The following is a 16,304-nucleotide window of genomic DNA, read 5'->3' on the forward strand; positions in this document are numbered from 1 at the left end:
GAAATACATCTAACGGGATGCAATCTAAAAGCTAGTATTCTGACAGCGTTTTTTAAAATAATATAGCAGAATAAATTTTTGAAACCCAGAATTCTTGAAAATATATTGCCCATTTCTAGGAAATAAATACTCTCTGCCCCCAAAGTATTGTGTAGTATTTCCCCATTTACCGGTACTTCATTTTGCCTTGTTTCTAATTCTTATTTTAACAACTAGTAGGAAAATATAATACCAGTCTTACCTAGTCTGATGTCCTTCAGATATATTTGGATCATAATCCTCAAATTTTCTAGCCAATATGGCTCTTGGCATCAGGTTAGAGAATGCAAAGCTGCTTTATAAATTTCTTTGTCGGGTGTGGAGTCGTTTGTGTTTTTGACAAATATTATTAGTGTAGTATTTCATATTGCATGTAGATACTATTCATCAAGTGCCTCTGTCTGCTTTATTTAATTTTGTTTAATCTGTATGGTGAGTTCCTGAGGAAATGTTTAACTCATTAATGGAAAAGAAATGGAACTTTCCAAATAAATTTGAGAGGAACTCTAGCTAGTAATGTTTTCCACTGCGCATGAGATTTCATAATGTTCACCCTGCAAGGAGTGCGAAATCGGGTTTCTCTAATTGGAGAGCTGCATTTGAACATTTTATGATTTAATTAAATGTGCTGATTTTTTCCCCCAGTCTAGAATAAAGCCATGTTAAATCTGAATATAACTTACATTTGTGGAGAAAAATTCTCATTTGAGAGTATTAGTAGACAAAGATTTTCATGGATTTGATCATCTAGGTACAATCATTCGCTACTAACAAGACATGTCTCTATCTCTTCTCTATTACAGTAACCAGCATGTTTATCTTGCCACTATTATCTTTTCCTGAAAATAATATCTATATGTCAAGACCACCCGTAAAATCAAATGTATTTGCAAAACATTCCGTGCCAGAAGTCTTTCAAATTCTTACATTATTCCTTTACACAATTATTTTTAAATAGAATGGTATGGCTTTGTACTACGTCTTTTGAGCTGCTGGCATGGACTAAATGCTTAGCAATGGGTCTTTTAAAAAAAAAGAACGTTCAGATATTTTTGCTCTACCAGTACTTGGTTTAATCCCACAGTCTGTGCCTGAATACATGTAATTGCAGGACAAAGATTATACTGTTGGATTGGATGGATTCCAAAAGTCTAAAGTATAAGACACAGCATAAATATAAAGGAAGGATAAAAGACTGCATAGCCTGACACCCATGAAGTACATCTTGACCTACACGATGATATGTTCTTGCTTCAAAGGGATTTGTATGGGACTGTGTATCAAGATAACACATTTCCTTCCTTAGGTGAAAGATGTGGGACGTTAGGTTGGGATAGTATTAGGAATGTGACCACTTTCTACCCAGTAAGGCAAAGTGGTGGTGTATTTTTTCCAAAGCACCCGAAAGCCAGGCAAGGAATAAGGGATGGAAACTGATCAAAGGGAGATTCAACTAGAAATGAGGAGAGATTTTCTTAAAGTGAAAGCAATCCACCCATGGAACGGAAGTTGCCTTCAGAACTTGTGGGAGCTTCATCCCTGGAGGCTTTAAAGAAGAGACTGGACATTCATCTGTCAGAAATGGTATAGGGGTCTCCTGTTTGGGTAATGTAGGGGATTGACTAGATCAGTGTTTCCCAACCTTGGCAACTTGAAGATATTTGGACTTCAACTCCCAGAATTCGGCTGGGGAATTCTGGGAGTTGAAGTCCAGATATCTTCAAGTTGCCAAAGTTGGGGAACACTGGACTAGATGACCTACAAGTTCCCTTCCAACTCTGTGGATCTGTTATTATAATATAACCCCAAGTAAACAGCTAGGAATTTCTGCCCAAGCATTGCAAAAGTCCTTCCTGTCTTAAGGACTTGAATATGTAAATTTGGTTTGCTTCCCTATGCAGTTCCCCTTTCAAATACTATGTAATCTGAATATAGATCACAGGCAGTTGCATAGGTTAATTGGGGGAAGGGTTTCAACCTCTTTTCTTTTTTCATTGGTAAAAGGCTTGGTAGGAAAGGGATCCCAAGGAACACCAAAGACCTCTAAGAAGTTAATGCCGTCAGGGCAAGGCAAACTCAGAGAGAGGGGAGGGGCTCCTTATCATTATACATAGGTGTCCATAGAAAATAAGAAGAGGAGATTTGCTACAAACATTTATGGTGGCTACTGTTTCCAGAATGGCATCAGCTTTAATTTGGGGCACTAGCTAAATAAACTTTGCTTCCTGTCTGTTTCACCATAGCTCAAAATCTGTGTAATGCAGTTGGTGATTTGAAATTGTCTTCCATTAGTGAAGGGTGTAATGGCACAATTTTCTTTGCAAGCTTCCTAGAAGATGGCCCTGTTAATACCTGGGTTTTTCGGGGTGGGGGGGGTGGGGATTATGCATACAGTATTGTATTCTATTAGATGTCTTTTTCTTGCAGCAAGATCCTTCAATCTAGAACGATCTGTGAAAGCACCCAAAGATTTTGTTTTTTAAAATGGAATAGACATGAATGCTTGCTATATGTTCTTGTGCTATTTATTTTTAATTTTCCCCTTAGCTATGCTAAAAAACAAAAGAAGACCAAAAATATATTCCTTTCTTTTCTTTTGCCCTTTTGTATCAGTAGACTAGTCCTTGTGTTTTTTTCCCCTCCCTCTGCTGGTCAGCTGTTCATTGTATGCCTTGATGCCATCTGAGTTAGTAAATTTGTTTTCCACGTGTAGTTCTTTTCCTCTCCCAACTCCTCTGCCATTTGATTGTGCCACGTAGGAGATTTGAACCGGGTGAAAACTGACAGCCCCTTTAATGTGTCTCTTTTCCTCCAGAACCCAGGATCAATTCCAGTAATGAAGTGACCATCACCTTCCCTCACGTTCCTATCACTCTACAATGCAACCTCACGACCAGCCCTAGCCCCCTCATTCACAGCTACTGGGTGAAAAACGGAGAAGAATTGCAAAGTACCATAAAGACCACAAACACAACAGAATACAAGTAAGCCTGAAAAGAAACTTTCCTCTCTGAAAAATTCGGTGACGCTTCTGCGGAAGCAGCTAAACAAATTGTAGTAGCTGAACAGCTCTTAAGCATCAAAACTTTAGCTAAGGGGATTTAGAGGCTGCGCATATCATATAAACAGAAGATTGACAGCAGAAAAAGACCTTATGGTCCATCTAGTCTGCCCTGATACTATTTCCTGTACTTTATCTTAGGATGGATCTGTGTTTATCCCAGGCATGTTTCAATTCAGTGACTGTGGATTGACCAACCACGTCTGCTGGAAGTTTGTTCCAAGGATCTCCTACTCTCTCAGTGAAATCATATTTTCTCACGTTGCTTCTGATCTTTCCCCCAACTAATCTGTTCCAATGTCACAGATGAGATCTTTTTCTTACTTACCACTTCAAAATCTTGGTGCGTCTTGTACACTGGCACGTCTTATAGTCCGAAAAATACTGTAGTTTTAAAATAGTTCCGAACTTGCATTTCAAAAAAGGGAAGATCCTATTTAGAATCCCCATTGGCTCTGAAAAAATATTAGGGAAAGCACTCTTTTCAGGATTTCTTGTGTGCAGTAGGTGTTTTATTGGCATGCGTGGACGTTTTCCAGCAAAGAAGCTGATGCAAGGCCTTGAATATTTTGGACTGCTTTTTATTGTGTTAACCAATAACCTGGAAATGACTGAGCCTTTATGGCAGAGGTCTTCAAACTTGGCATAGCTGGCTGGAGAATTCTGGGAGGTGAAGTCCACAAGACTTAAAGCTGCCAAGTTTGGGGACCCTTACTTTATGACTTCATAAAAACTGGCTGATTTGTCACCTGCTATTCTGATCCCTATTCCTTTTTCTTTGCAGAATCTCAAAAGCCAGAGCTGACGATTCAGGAGAGTATTGGTGTGTATTTGTATTTGCTGGCTCCCCACCAGCAAATGCTACAATAGAAGTGAAAGGTACCCAAACCTTTGAATTCATTTCCTTTTCCTCTTTAGCTTAGCTTCTAAAATTCTCCTCCTGCAATTCCCCCTGGAACACTTGATTTTATTCAGTGCTTCCAGGTCACAGTCTTCACAGAGGGTGAGTGCTCACCCTTCCTCATAAATTGGAACATCTTAAGAAATTGTTTTATCTCCTGAATGCCAAAGCCAAACATAGAAAATGTAAAATAAGTCTAAAAGTGTCAGTACTATGCCTTGCTTTCTATAGGTTTTTATTTTGCTTAATGAGCTACTGGGGCCATGTTCTAATGGATCTTTTGAAGCTGTTAAAAAGGTATCCCATCTGCTGCACAAATCCCACAGAGTTGGCCTTCTCCGGGTCCCATCGACTAAACAATGTCGTCTGGCGGGTCCCAGGGGAAGAGCCTTCTCTGTGGCGGCCCCGACCCTCTGGAACCAGCTCCCTCCGGAGATTAGAACTGCCCCCACCCTCCTTGCCTTCCGTAAACTCCTTAAAACTCACCACTGCCGTCAGGCATGGGGGGATTGAGGCATTTCCCCTCCTTCCCCCGGGCCTATATAATTTATGTATGGTGTGACTGTGTGTATGACTGGTTTAATAATGGGTTTTTTTAAATGTTTTTAAATTTATTAGATTTGTTGTGAATTATCTTATTGTATGCTGTGAGCCGCCCCAAGTCTACGGAGAGGGGCGGCATACAAATCTAATAAATAATAATAATAATAATAACAACAACAACAACAACTGTCTGCATTTTCCTTTAGGAATTAATGTCCTATGCTTCCCAGCCTAATTCTAAATTATTCAGGGCTTTCTGCTTAGGAAAGGGTGTAGAATTATCTTCCTTTTCAGAACGAGAGCATTGTATGTGGGGTGGAGGGGTTATTTTATTGCTCCATGCTTTCGTACTCTTTAGTAGAATAGAATAGAATTTTTATTGGCCAAGGGTGATTGGACACACAAGGAAGTTGTCTTGGTGCATATGCTCTCAGCGTACATAAAATAAAATATACGTTTGTCAAGAATCATTTGGTACAACACTTAATGATTGTCATAGGGGTCAAATAAGCAATGAAGAAGCAACATTAATAAAAATCTTAGGATATAAGCAACAAGTTACAGTCATGCAGTCAACATGGGAGGAAATGGGTGAAAGGAATGATGAGAAAAACTAGTAGAATAGAAGTGCAGATTTAGTAGAAAGTCTGACAGTGTTGAGGGAATTATTTGTTTAGTAGAGTGATGGCGTTTGGAAAAAAACTGTTCTTGTGTCTAATTGTCTTGGTGTGCAGTGCTCTGTAGCGACGTTTTGAGGGTAGGAGTTGAAACAATTTGTGTCCAGGATGTGAGGGGTCAGTAAATATTTTCCCCGCCCTCTTTTTGACTCGTGCAGTATACAGGTCCTCAATGGAAGGCAGGTTGGCAGCAATCTAATTCCGCACCTGCTACTGTTTTAGACAACAGCGTTGGGTTATTCAGTGAGGCACAAGACACTGAAAACAAAATCCAGAATTGGACACAAATATTCTGCAGATTCTCCCGTTACAAGAGATTACATAACAGTCCCCCATGAAATGGAAGGAAGTTCTAAATAAATAACCAGTGGCAAAAACTGAATATATTAAGCCACCAGAAGGCCCACCGCTGTGCTTTCTTGAGTTCCAAGCAGTGGGCGACGATTTTGAATGTCATTATGTAGGGTTGTGACAGTTCTATAGAGGAAACAGATTGGATTATACACTGTTCTTTTTCTCTCTCCCACCCTTTGCCACCACCATCCCATCCTTTTTTTTGTGCCTGTTAGCTTCTCCTGATATTACTGGGCACAAGCGAAGTGAGAACAAAAACGAAGGGCAGGAGGCATTGATGTATTGCAAGTCTGCTGGCTACCCACATCCAGAGTGGTTATGGTTCAAGAAAGTCAACGGAATGTCCATGGTGAGTAGGAGATCAAACCCCACGAGGTAAGCTCAGCTGTTGGCTGAAGTTTGCAACGCCAGGCCAAGGAATGAAACTATTCCGGTATTTTTGCCTATTTAATGGCAGATAATTCTCTCTTGTCTGTCCTGCAAATGGCCCTTTTTGGGGGGGCGGGGGGGATGTGTTAAATTTGAGATATATGAAGATCAAAATTGGAGATGTCTTAAGAGCAAAACCAGGTATGGTCCCTGCAACAGATGATAATGATAATAATAATGATGATGATAATGATAATAATAATAATAATTTATTAGATTTATTAGATTTGTATGCCGCCTCTCTCCGAAGACTCAGGGCGGCTCACAACATAACAGCAATACAATATAAATACAAACCTAATGTTAAAAAATCAAAAAAACTAATTTAAAATACATTGTTATAAAAAACCATATCTACTACACAATAATACACACTCGGGCTGACTGAACATAAACATAATAAAGGTCAGTGAAAAAGGAGGGGGGAGATTAATCCCCCCCACACCTGTTCTCCCTCTGGAGTCTGGGGAGGGGGGAAAGCACCCCCACACTGTGGTGCAGGAGGCTGAGTAGGTCACAGCCACTCTACAACTGTCAGAAAACCGGTTGCTAAAATTTTTCAGTCCCACTCTTGGGCTCCATTGTGGTCATAAGGACACGCCTGTATGCATGTCATCTTTTCTGCCACAAATGAACTTAAGGAGGTTTTTAAAAGCAGGAGAACCTCAGCAAGTCAAATGACTTGCAAGTCATGCCCAGCTTGGCAAGAATGAAAAATATGAAGCTAGTTCGAAAGATGGGATGTGGGCATATAACAGAATAACTGGAACGCTTGGTAATTTTGTCTGGGTTGCCCTTTTTGTCGTTAGAATATTGACAACTCTTCTGGCCGCTTCTTCATTAACAACAAAGAGAATTACACCGAACTCCGTATTGTGGACCTCAAGATCAACGAAGACCCTGGGGATTACGAGTGCAACGCCACCAACCCCGTGGGCACAGACGCCGAAATCACCATCCTGCGTGTACGCAACCACTTGGCTCCTCTCTGGCCCTTCCTGGGAATTCTGGCCGAGATCATCATTCTTGTGGTTATCATAGTTGTTTATGAGAAAAGGAAGAGGCCAGATGAGGTCCCAGACGGTAAGTTTCTTCCTTACCGCTGTGTTTGCCGGGAACCAGGCCCCTTCTTCTTTTTCCTTGGGGAGCCTTCCTTTTGAAAAGTTGGCGTCATCAACCCCATGCTTCCAAATTTCAGGCTGCTGAAGATGGCCGGGAAAGCCTTGTCCCTCGGTCCTTTGCATTGGAGAACCCTTGGCAGAGAAGATACTGAAATATTTGTATCTTTGAAAAGACACTGTCAGTTGAGGGGAAATCAGAAAGTCCAGGCGTATAAAAGTTGGTTGCGAGCTTAGGATCTCGAGAAGAACTTGAACAACTAATAATGGTCAAGGGGAAATGAGCAGGAATGAAGAATAGAAGGAATTGAAGGTGGGCTGGAGTTAGATCTCTTGTGGGACGAAGGGACTCGAGACTGATGATGTGTTTGACCCCTCCCTCCCTCGGACACATCCTGGTCGAGTCCTGCATTCCTCTTTCTAGCATGTGAGACATTTTAAACAGTGTCATTTGTTACTGAATTCAGCTTCGGTCGCATACATACCGTGCTGTCTTACTGGAGGAAAAAAAATACTTTTACAAACTAATTGATAAAACTTTTAAAGATCTCTTGACTGCAGATACTTGCAACCTGCCTTTTGCATGAATAAGACCTAATGCTTTAAGCGACTAAAACGCATCGTAATGGAAAGCTTTTTGCTCATGCTTGCATTTGAAATGGTAGAGATGGGCAGCCTTTTGAAATTGTCCACTGAACCCCACAGACCTCCCATAACCATGCCGTAATCTTCTGCTTGAGACACCTTCGAGGGAGTCAAGCTTTCACTGTAACTTCCTTCCCTCACTGAACGTAGCCCATTCGTCTCAGTATGGCCATTTCTTTCCTATTATTATTATTTGTGAGGAAAGAGGGGTACAGTAGTACCTCTACCTAAGAACACCTCTACTTACGGACTTTTCTAGATAAGAACCGGGTGTTCAAGATTTTTTTGCCTCTTCTCAAGAACCATTTCCCACTTACAAACCCGAGCCCCCATGGGGTCTCTCTCCATGGGGAGAGAATCCTCCATGGGACCTCTCTAGGAATCTCCTGGGAGGAAACAGGGCCGGAAAGGTGGGGAAAAGCCTCCACGGGGCCTCTCTAGGAATCTCCTGGGAGGAAACAGGGCCGGAAAGGTGGGGGAAAAGCCTCCACGGGACCTCTCTAGGAATCTCCTGGGAGGAAACAGGGCCGGAAAGGTGGGGAAAAGCCTCCACGGGACCTCTCTAGGAATCTCCTGGGAGGAAACAGGGCCTCCAACCTCCCCAGTCGCACGCATTATTTGCTTTTACATTGATTCCTATGGGAAAAATTGCTTCTTCTTACAAACTTTTCCACTTAAGAACCTGGTCCCGGAATGAATTAAGTTCATAAGTAGAGGTACCACTGTATTTCCTACCTTCTAACTCAGTGTTTCTCCATCTTAGCAACAATAAGATAGGTGGCCTTTAGTGCTCTGAATTTTCTAGGTGGGGAATTCTGAGAATTGAAGTCCACCCATCTTACAGTCACTGAGGCATAGAAATACTCCTAGCTGATAACTAGCTGCCTATAGGGACCTGTCTATGACAGGCCGTACAGAGCATGGCTAAGTCCATTCACAATTGTGGGTTGTCTGTCTGTGTGTAAAATATTGCTTTATGAGAAGCAATACAAAACCATAAGCATGAACCGAAAATAAATGAGGAGGTTATTTTGGAAATGGATTGTTGTTAATCCCCTTCTAGCATTTTGAATAAGATACTGTGTTCATGAGATAAGGACTGTGTCATCTAGACAATACAGCGCATTAAATTGCAATTGTGTAGAAATGAACACTACCTAAACAGTGCGATAATTCTGGACTAGCCAGGTAAGATAACTTTAAAAAAAACAAAAAACCATGGTCTTGCCAATAACAAGTGCTGAAGGTGTCATCATGGATTCCATATGGCAGTCCTGTTTTTGCACAGCTGCCTTGGCAAAATTATTATTATTATTATTATTATTATTATTATTATTATTATTATTATTATTATTATTAATTAGATTTGTATGCCGCCCCTCTCCCCAGACTCTGTTCTGCTTTTTGAAATGAGCAGGTTAGCTTTGGTGTGGTTGTGTAAAACTGGGCCAGCATTTTTATTATAGACGTAAAATCCAATAATTCATTTATTTAGGAAACTTATATAGCCACCTACTCGCTCACAGCAACTCTAGGAGGTTTACAAGCAATAAAAACCTAGCAGAGAAAATGAAATAAAAACACCTTCAATAATGGCAGTTTTTGTTTCTCAAAGTTTCCAAAAATCAATTCCTGCTTTGGCATTAATTTCAGCTTGATCAACTGATATAGAAACATAGAAACATAGACGATTGACGGCAAAAAAAGACCTCATGGTCCATCTAGTCTGCCCTTATACTATTTCTTGTATAATCTTTATATAGTATTTATTTATTTATTTATTTATTTATTTATTTATTTATTTATTTATTTATTTAAATTTGTATGCCGCCCCTCTCCGCAGACTCGGGGCGGCTCACAGCAGGATACAACAACTCATGACAAATCTAAATATAATTTAAAATATTTAAAATATTTTTAAAAACCCCATATTTCTAAACAAACATACACACAAACATACCATGCATAAATTGAACATGTCCGGGGGAGGTGATTCAGTTCCCCCATGCCTGACGACAAAGGTAGGTTTTAAGGAGTTTACGAAAGGCAGGGAGAGTAGGGGCAGTTCTAATCTCTGGGGGGGAGTTGATTCCAGAGAGTCGGGGCCGCCACAGAGAAGGCTCTCCCCCTGGGGCCCGCCAACCGACATTGTTTAGTTGACGGGACCCGGAGAAGGCCCAGAACTATGCCAGTCAATTTTTAAACAGTCCCCAAATCCCCCTTTTTAAAAAGGCCCTTTCTATTTTATTGTTCTGATTTTCTAAGATTCATCTAACCATGACAGCTTATACAGTGGCTCAAGGAAGACTGCTTGCTCATATGTTTGCCTTCTACCATGGACCAATGCAAGTTCTTTCCATTCAGCCAAAGGAGGTAGAAAGGATTGTGTGTTTCTGCCACAGCTTCGTGGGCAGACAGCTTCATGATAAGGAAAGATTGCAAGGGGGGGGGGGGGCGCATTACTAAGCTCTTCATTTCTAACCAGATGCAAAGAGAATTGAGTGGCCGCCAGCTTTCAATTCAGCATGAAAGCCGTTGTGCATGGTCTTCTTTTGACAGCTGGATAAGCACTTGCGGATGCCGGACTGGTCTTCCTTTGAACACATTTCCAGACAGATGCATGTGCCAGGAATGTGCGTAAGCGCATTCTTGAGAATCCCTTTGGCTTCTCAATTGCTTGAAGAGTTTGCTTCCTGACTGTGGCGGGGATCTGGTGTTGGACAATGGGGATAGCCTTAAGGATGTATTTCCTCACCTTTGCCATCGAGACGGCCTTCTAAGCCTCGGAACGCAGGGGAACTTCCTTATTTGAGTTTCTGAAGAACTTCATTTCAACCCCTCAGGAATGAACGGCTGTTTCCTTTGGGCCGTTTTCAGTTTTTGCACTACTGCCCCACACAGAATATACTAGCAAATATGAAGAAGCTGCTGGGTCAGTAGTCCCAGCAATGTCTAAAGCTCTTACTGCTTCATCAGTGGATGCGCTTCTTAAGGTTTTGGGCCACAGTTGCATCCTGGGGGTTTGAGTCACTTAAATATAATAATAATAATTGGTATCGTTATATGGTGGATCACATTCAGTTTGAGATTATGGATAAAAGGATTAATTCAGCCAAAGAAACTAATCTACAGGAACTGATGGTTAGTAGAATTTGAGACCAAGGTATAAAGAATAAATTAGAATTACTTAATAATAATAATAATAATAATAATAATAATAATAACAACAACAACAACAATAACAATGATGACGATAAGGAAGAGGAGGAGGAGGAGAAAGGAGGAGGAGGAGGTGAAAAAGAATGAGAAGGAGGATGTTTACAGTAGGAACAGAAGAGGTTGTAGAAGTAGTAGTATTTATTTATTTATTCAATTTTTTATGCCTTAGACTCAGGGCGGCTTACAACATGTTAGCAATAACACTTTTTAACAGAGACAGCATATTATCCCACAATCCGGGTCCTCATTTTAAGCAGAAGCAGCAGTAGTAGTAGTAGTAGTAGTAGTAGTAGTAGTAGTAGTAGTAGTAATAATAATTAATAATAATAATAATAATAATAATAATAATAATAATTTATTAGATTTGTATGCCGCCCCTCTCCGAAGACTCGGGGCGGCTCAACAACGATAAAAACAATATTATAATGGCACAAATCTAATATTAAAAAACTAAAAACCCTATCATAATTAGTGATTCCAAGGGTGTGAGGTTAATCCCGTTGTTTAATCCATCTCTGGCACCTATCTCTACTCTGTAGCCTCCAAAATTCACAGCCAACCTGCTGAGCGGGAGGGGGGGAACCATAAATCTCTCTATAAATGGCCAGGACTTGACTATTTTCAGCTCAAGGCCATGTCCAAAGGCACCTCCATCTCCCACAACACCAAATCAGCATAAATACCTAAGGTTGCTTTATTCAAAACGAATGTTTCACTTCATTGTTGACATATTTATGCCTTCCTTCTCTTTGTGAGATAGTTGTGTGCCGTGGCTGAAGAGCGTTCTTCGATTTTACTCAGTTCTGATGGTATTCGTGAATCAGACTGGCATCACAGTAGGTTCCTTTTGTACTCCCAATGACAAGGCAGAACGGGATGTGCCTGAGACATCCTGTTATTACCTGGGTATTCTCAGTGTAATTGATGTTCCCCCTGGTGAAAACAGCTGATCAATCTTAACCTTGACTTCCCAGCGTCCTAGATTTGGCTGATTCTTGGAGCTACCCTGAGGAATTTCCTCCTTGATTTATCTCAGGTGCAAGTCAACAGCCATTGATTCACACAGAGCAACATCCTGCAAATTTTGATGTAACACATACTCACTGCGTGCTTTTGCTACGTTGTGTTGAAGTTTTAAAAAAGCAATGATGCATTTTGGCACTCATTGCTTAAGAGAGAGGCAGAGCAGGTCTTTGTGGTAGTTTTCAATAACTCACTGGGCTGTAGCTTATTATTATTATTATATTTATTATTATTATTATTATTATTATTATTATTATTATTATTATTATTATTATTTAGATTTGTATGCCGCCCCTTTCGGTAGACTCGGGGCGGCTCACAACACAATAAAAACAGTTTATAACAAATCTAATAATTTACAATTTAAAATATTTAAAAAAACCATTATTAAACAGACATACACACAAGCATACCATACATAAATTGTATAGGCCCGGGGGAGATATCTCAGTTCCCCCATGCCTGACGACAAAGGTGGGTTTTGAGAAGTTTACGAAAGACAAGGAGGGTAGGGGCAGTTCTAATCTCTGGGGGGAGCTGGTTCCAGAGAGTCGGGGCCGCCACAGAGAAGGCTCTTCCCCTGGGGCCCACCAACCGACATTGTTTAGTTGACGGGACCCGGAGAAGGCCCACTCTGTGGGATCTAATCGGTCACTGGGATTCGTGCGGCAGAAGGCGGTCTCGGAGATATTCTGGTCCGATGCCATGAAGGGCTTTATAGGTCATAACCAACACTTTGAATTGTGACCGGAAATTGATCGGCAACCAATGCAGACTGCGGAGTGTTGGTGTAACGTGGGCATACCTAAGTAAGCCCATGATTGCTCTTGCAGCTGCATTCTGCACGATCTGAAGTTTCCGAACACTCTTCAAAGGTAGCCCCATGTAGAGAGCATTACAGTAGTCGAGCCTCGAGGTGATGAGGGCATGAGTGACTGTGAGCAGTGAGTCCCGGTCCAGATAGGGCCGCAACTGGTGCACCAGGCGAACCTGGGCAAATGCCCCCCTCGTCACAGCTGAAAGACGTTTCTCTAATGTGAGCTGTGGATGGAGGAGGACACCCAAGTTGCGGACCCTCTCTGAGGGGGTCAATGATTCCCCCCCCCCCCCAGGGTAATGGACGGACAGATGGAATTGTCCTTGGGAGGCAAAACCCACAGCCACTCCGTCTTATCAGGGTTGAGTTTGAGTCTGTTGACACCCATCTAGGCCCCAACAGCCTCCAGGCACCGGCACATCACTTCCACTGCTTCGTTGATATCCTGCAAATTTTGAAGTAACACATACTCACTGCGTGCTTTTGCTACGTTGTGTTGAAAGTTTAAAAAAAGCAATGCTGCATTTCTGCACTCATTGCTTGAGAGAGAGGCAGAGCAGGTCTTTGTGATAGTTTTCAATAACTCACTGGGCTGTAGCTTTCGTTTATATTCGTTTATATACAAAGAGCGACGTTTTTGTGTTACAGTCAAGCGGTTACTTTCTTTCCTCTGATCCTGATCCTTCATTCAAAACAATTATTATTTCATTGTATTAAGTCTAGTGTATGTATGATGGCTTTAGTGGGAAACACAAATCTTTCTTTTGGATTAGGGGTAAATCAACAGACATCTGCTTTTCTAGAAGATGTGAATTTTGAAGTAAGAAAAAATAAATTTAGCTGGTTTTCTTCCATCTCCTCACTGTGTTAATTTTAGCCTAAGCCAAGGTAGTATGTTGTTTTCCTGTTTGAATTGTTTTGCAAGTCGGAATAAAATAAAGAATGCATGATTTTCTTTCCTTGGCAGGGCAGCAGTTCCATTTTACTTTATTGTACTAATACTTATTTTTCTTGGCTTAATGCTGGTTATAAATAATAATGTGAAGAAAGCGATTTTAAAAACCTTCTTTTCCTTCCTTCCTTGTCACTTTAGCGCTCATCTAATCGCCTTAGCAAAAAGTAGGTTATGCTTTGTGCTTTGCTTGCGTGGAAGCAGAGGAATTGTTGCCTGCCACTGAGATTTTCTTGTACGTAAAACACCCAGAAAAGCCAAAGCTTACTGAAAAGCTTTGCCTTTATCCCAGGTGTTAATTTTTATAGATGCTCTTTGCAGCCACTTGGATTGCCAGAGGTTGCTATTGTTAAATACCAATAATGTCTTTGGTGCCCCCATGGGAAGGTTTGATTGATTAATTGATTGATTGATTGTACAGTGTTCCCTCGATTTTCGCGGGTTCGAACTTCGCGAAAAGTCTATACCACGGTTTTTCAAAAATATTAATTAAAAAAATACTTTGTGGGTTTTTTCCCTATACCACGGTTTTTCCCGCCCGATGACGTCATATGTCATCGCCAAACTTTTGTCTGACTTTAATAAATATTTTTTTAATAAACTTTAGTAAATAAACATGGTGAGTAATAATCTAAATGGTTGCTAAGGGAATGGGAAATTGCAATTTAGGGGTTTAAAGTGTTACAGGAAGGCTTGGGATACTGTTCATAGCCAAAAATAGTGTATTTACTTCCGCATCTCTACTTCGCGGAAATTCGACTTTTGCGGGCGGTCTCGGAACACATCTCCCGCGAAAATCGAGGGGACACTGTATTTCTATGCTGCCCAGTTCCTGAAGGACTCTGGGCGGCTTACAACAGGATATGAAATACATTTGAAAACATCATAAAAGGTTAAGAAAGTTTTAAAAATCTCATACATACATAAATTTACATTGTAAATCTGCGAGATCAAGGGCCCAAGCCTGCTGGAAAAGCCAGGTCTTCAGTGCTTTCCAGAAGGCCAATAGAATGGGGGCAGTACAGATCTCAAGGGGTAGTTGGTTCCAGAGAGCCGGGGCAGTCACAGAGAAGGCCCTTCCTCACGGGTCCACCAGCTGACACTGTTTGGCTGACAGGACTTGGAGGAGACCAGCTCTGTGGGATCTTACCAGTCGCTGGGAACTATGAGATAGAAGGCGGTCTCGGAGATAACCTGGCCCTGAGCCATGTAGTGCTTTAAAGGTAATAACCAACACCTTGAATTGAGCCCGGAGGCCAATAGGGAGCCAGTGCAGCTCGTGGAGGATTGGTGTAATGTGTGAGTGTACCTGGGTGCACCCACAACCAATCGCGCGGCTGCATTCTGGACCAATTGTAGTCTCCGAATGCTCTTCAGGGGTACCACCCATGTAGAGTGCGTTGCAATAATCCACCCATGAGGTGATAAGGACATGAGTGGCTCTTCGGAAAGCCTCCTGATCCAAGTAGGGTCGCAATTCTGCACCAGACAAACCCGTGCAGAGGTCCCGTTAGCCACAGCTGTTAGATGTTGGTCTAATCTTATCTGTGCGCCTCGGAGAACACCCAGATTGTGAACCCGTTCTGAGGGGGACAATTCCCCCCACCCCGAGCCAAGGATGGACAGTCAATAGCCTTTAGGAGGTAGTACCCACAGCCACTCAGTCTAGTTTGGGTTAAATCTGAGCCTGTTGACACCCATCCAGACCCTCACAGCTTCCAGGCATCGGCACATCACAACCACTGCTTCACTGAACTGACGTGGGGCGGAGATATACAACCGGGTATCATCAGCATATTGCTGATACCTCACCCCAAAACATCAGATGACCTCACCCAGTGTTCTGTCGAGCTCTCTGATAGAATCCTCCCAAAAATGCACTGATACAATTTCAGACACACACACGTTTGAAAATTCAAAACAATGTTCTTTATAATGAAAATTCACTTAAACCAAGCCCTCTTTTGGTATAGCAAAGAGCCCTCGTCTCCAACCAAAGTGGTAATTTGTACAAGTCCCTTATCAGTTCTGTGATACTTAGCTTGCAGCTGTGAGGCAATTCACAGTCCTTCTTCTTTCACAAAGTGAAACACACTTTGCTCTGGTTTAGTTTCAAAGCGGGGAAAAATCAGCACACAAAAGGTCAAAGTCAGTAAAGCAGTCACGAAACACAACAATCAGATAATCCTCCACAATGGCCAAACCCACAGGCTGCTCTTTATAGCAGCCTCACTAATGACCACAGCCCCACCCAACCACAGGTGGCCTCATTTTCTTTGATAATAATCTCTCAGTTGTTGTTGCCTATGCATCGCTCTCCGCATGCGTGGCTGTATCATTAACTCTTGTTCCGAATCCAAGGAGGAGCTGGATAATTGATCTCCTTCTGAGCTGTCTGCCCCACTCTCCTCCTCCCTGTCACTCATGTCTTCTTGGTCAGAGGAGCCTTCATCAGCAGATTCCACGGGGGGGGGGGGCAAAACAGGCCTACAGCATGTGGATGTCTCCCCCACATCCACAGTCCTT

At 41.8% G+C, this 16,304-nt stretch overlaps 1 protein-coding gene across 1 annotated transcript in view; it reads left to right on the forward strand.

The window, feature by feature from the left end:
* The window catches only part of NPTN (neuroplastin), a 38,360-nt gene that overhangs the window by 10,859 nt on the left and 11,197 nt on the right, over positions 1 to 16,304 (forward strand). Inside the window, exons 2-5 of the mRNA XM_070763440.1 lie at positions 2,855 to 3,023; positions 3,885 to 3,979; positions 5,791 to 5,924; positions 6,814 to 7,087. Coding sequence (XP_070619541.1) covers positions 2,855 to 3,023; positions 3,885 to 3,979; positions 5,791 to 5,924; positions 6,814 to 7,087 — 672 coding nt within the window. The remainder of the gene's footprint in view (positions 1 to 2,854; positions 3,024 to 3,884; positions 3,980 to 5,790; positions 5,925 to 6,813; positions 7,088 to 16,304) is intronic.

This window comes from Erythrolamprus reginae, chromosome 10 (assembly GCF_031021105.1).
Source record: "Erythrolamprus reginae isolate rEryReg1 chromosome 10, rEryReg1.hap1, whole genome shotgun sequence".
Classification (NCBI taxonomy): domain Eukaryota; kingdom Metazoa; phylum Chordata; class Lepidosauria; order Squamata; family Dipsadidae; genus Erythrolamprus; species Erythrolamprus reginae.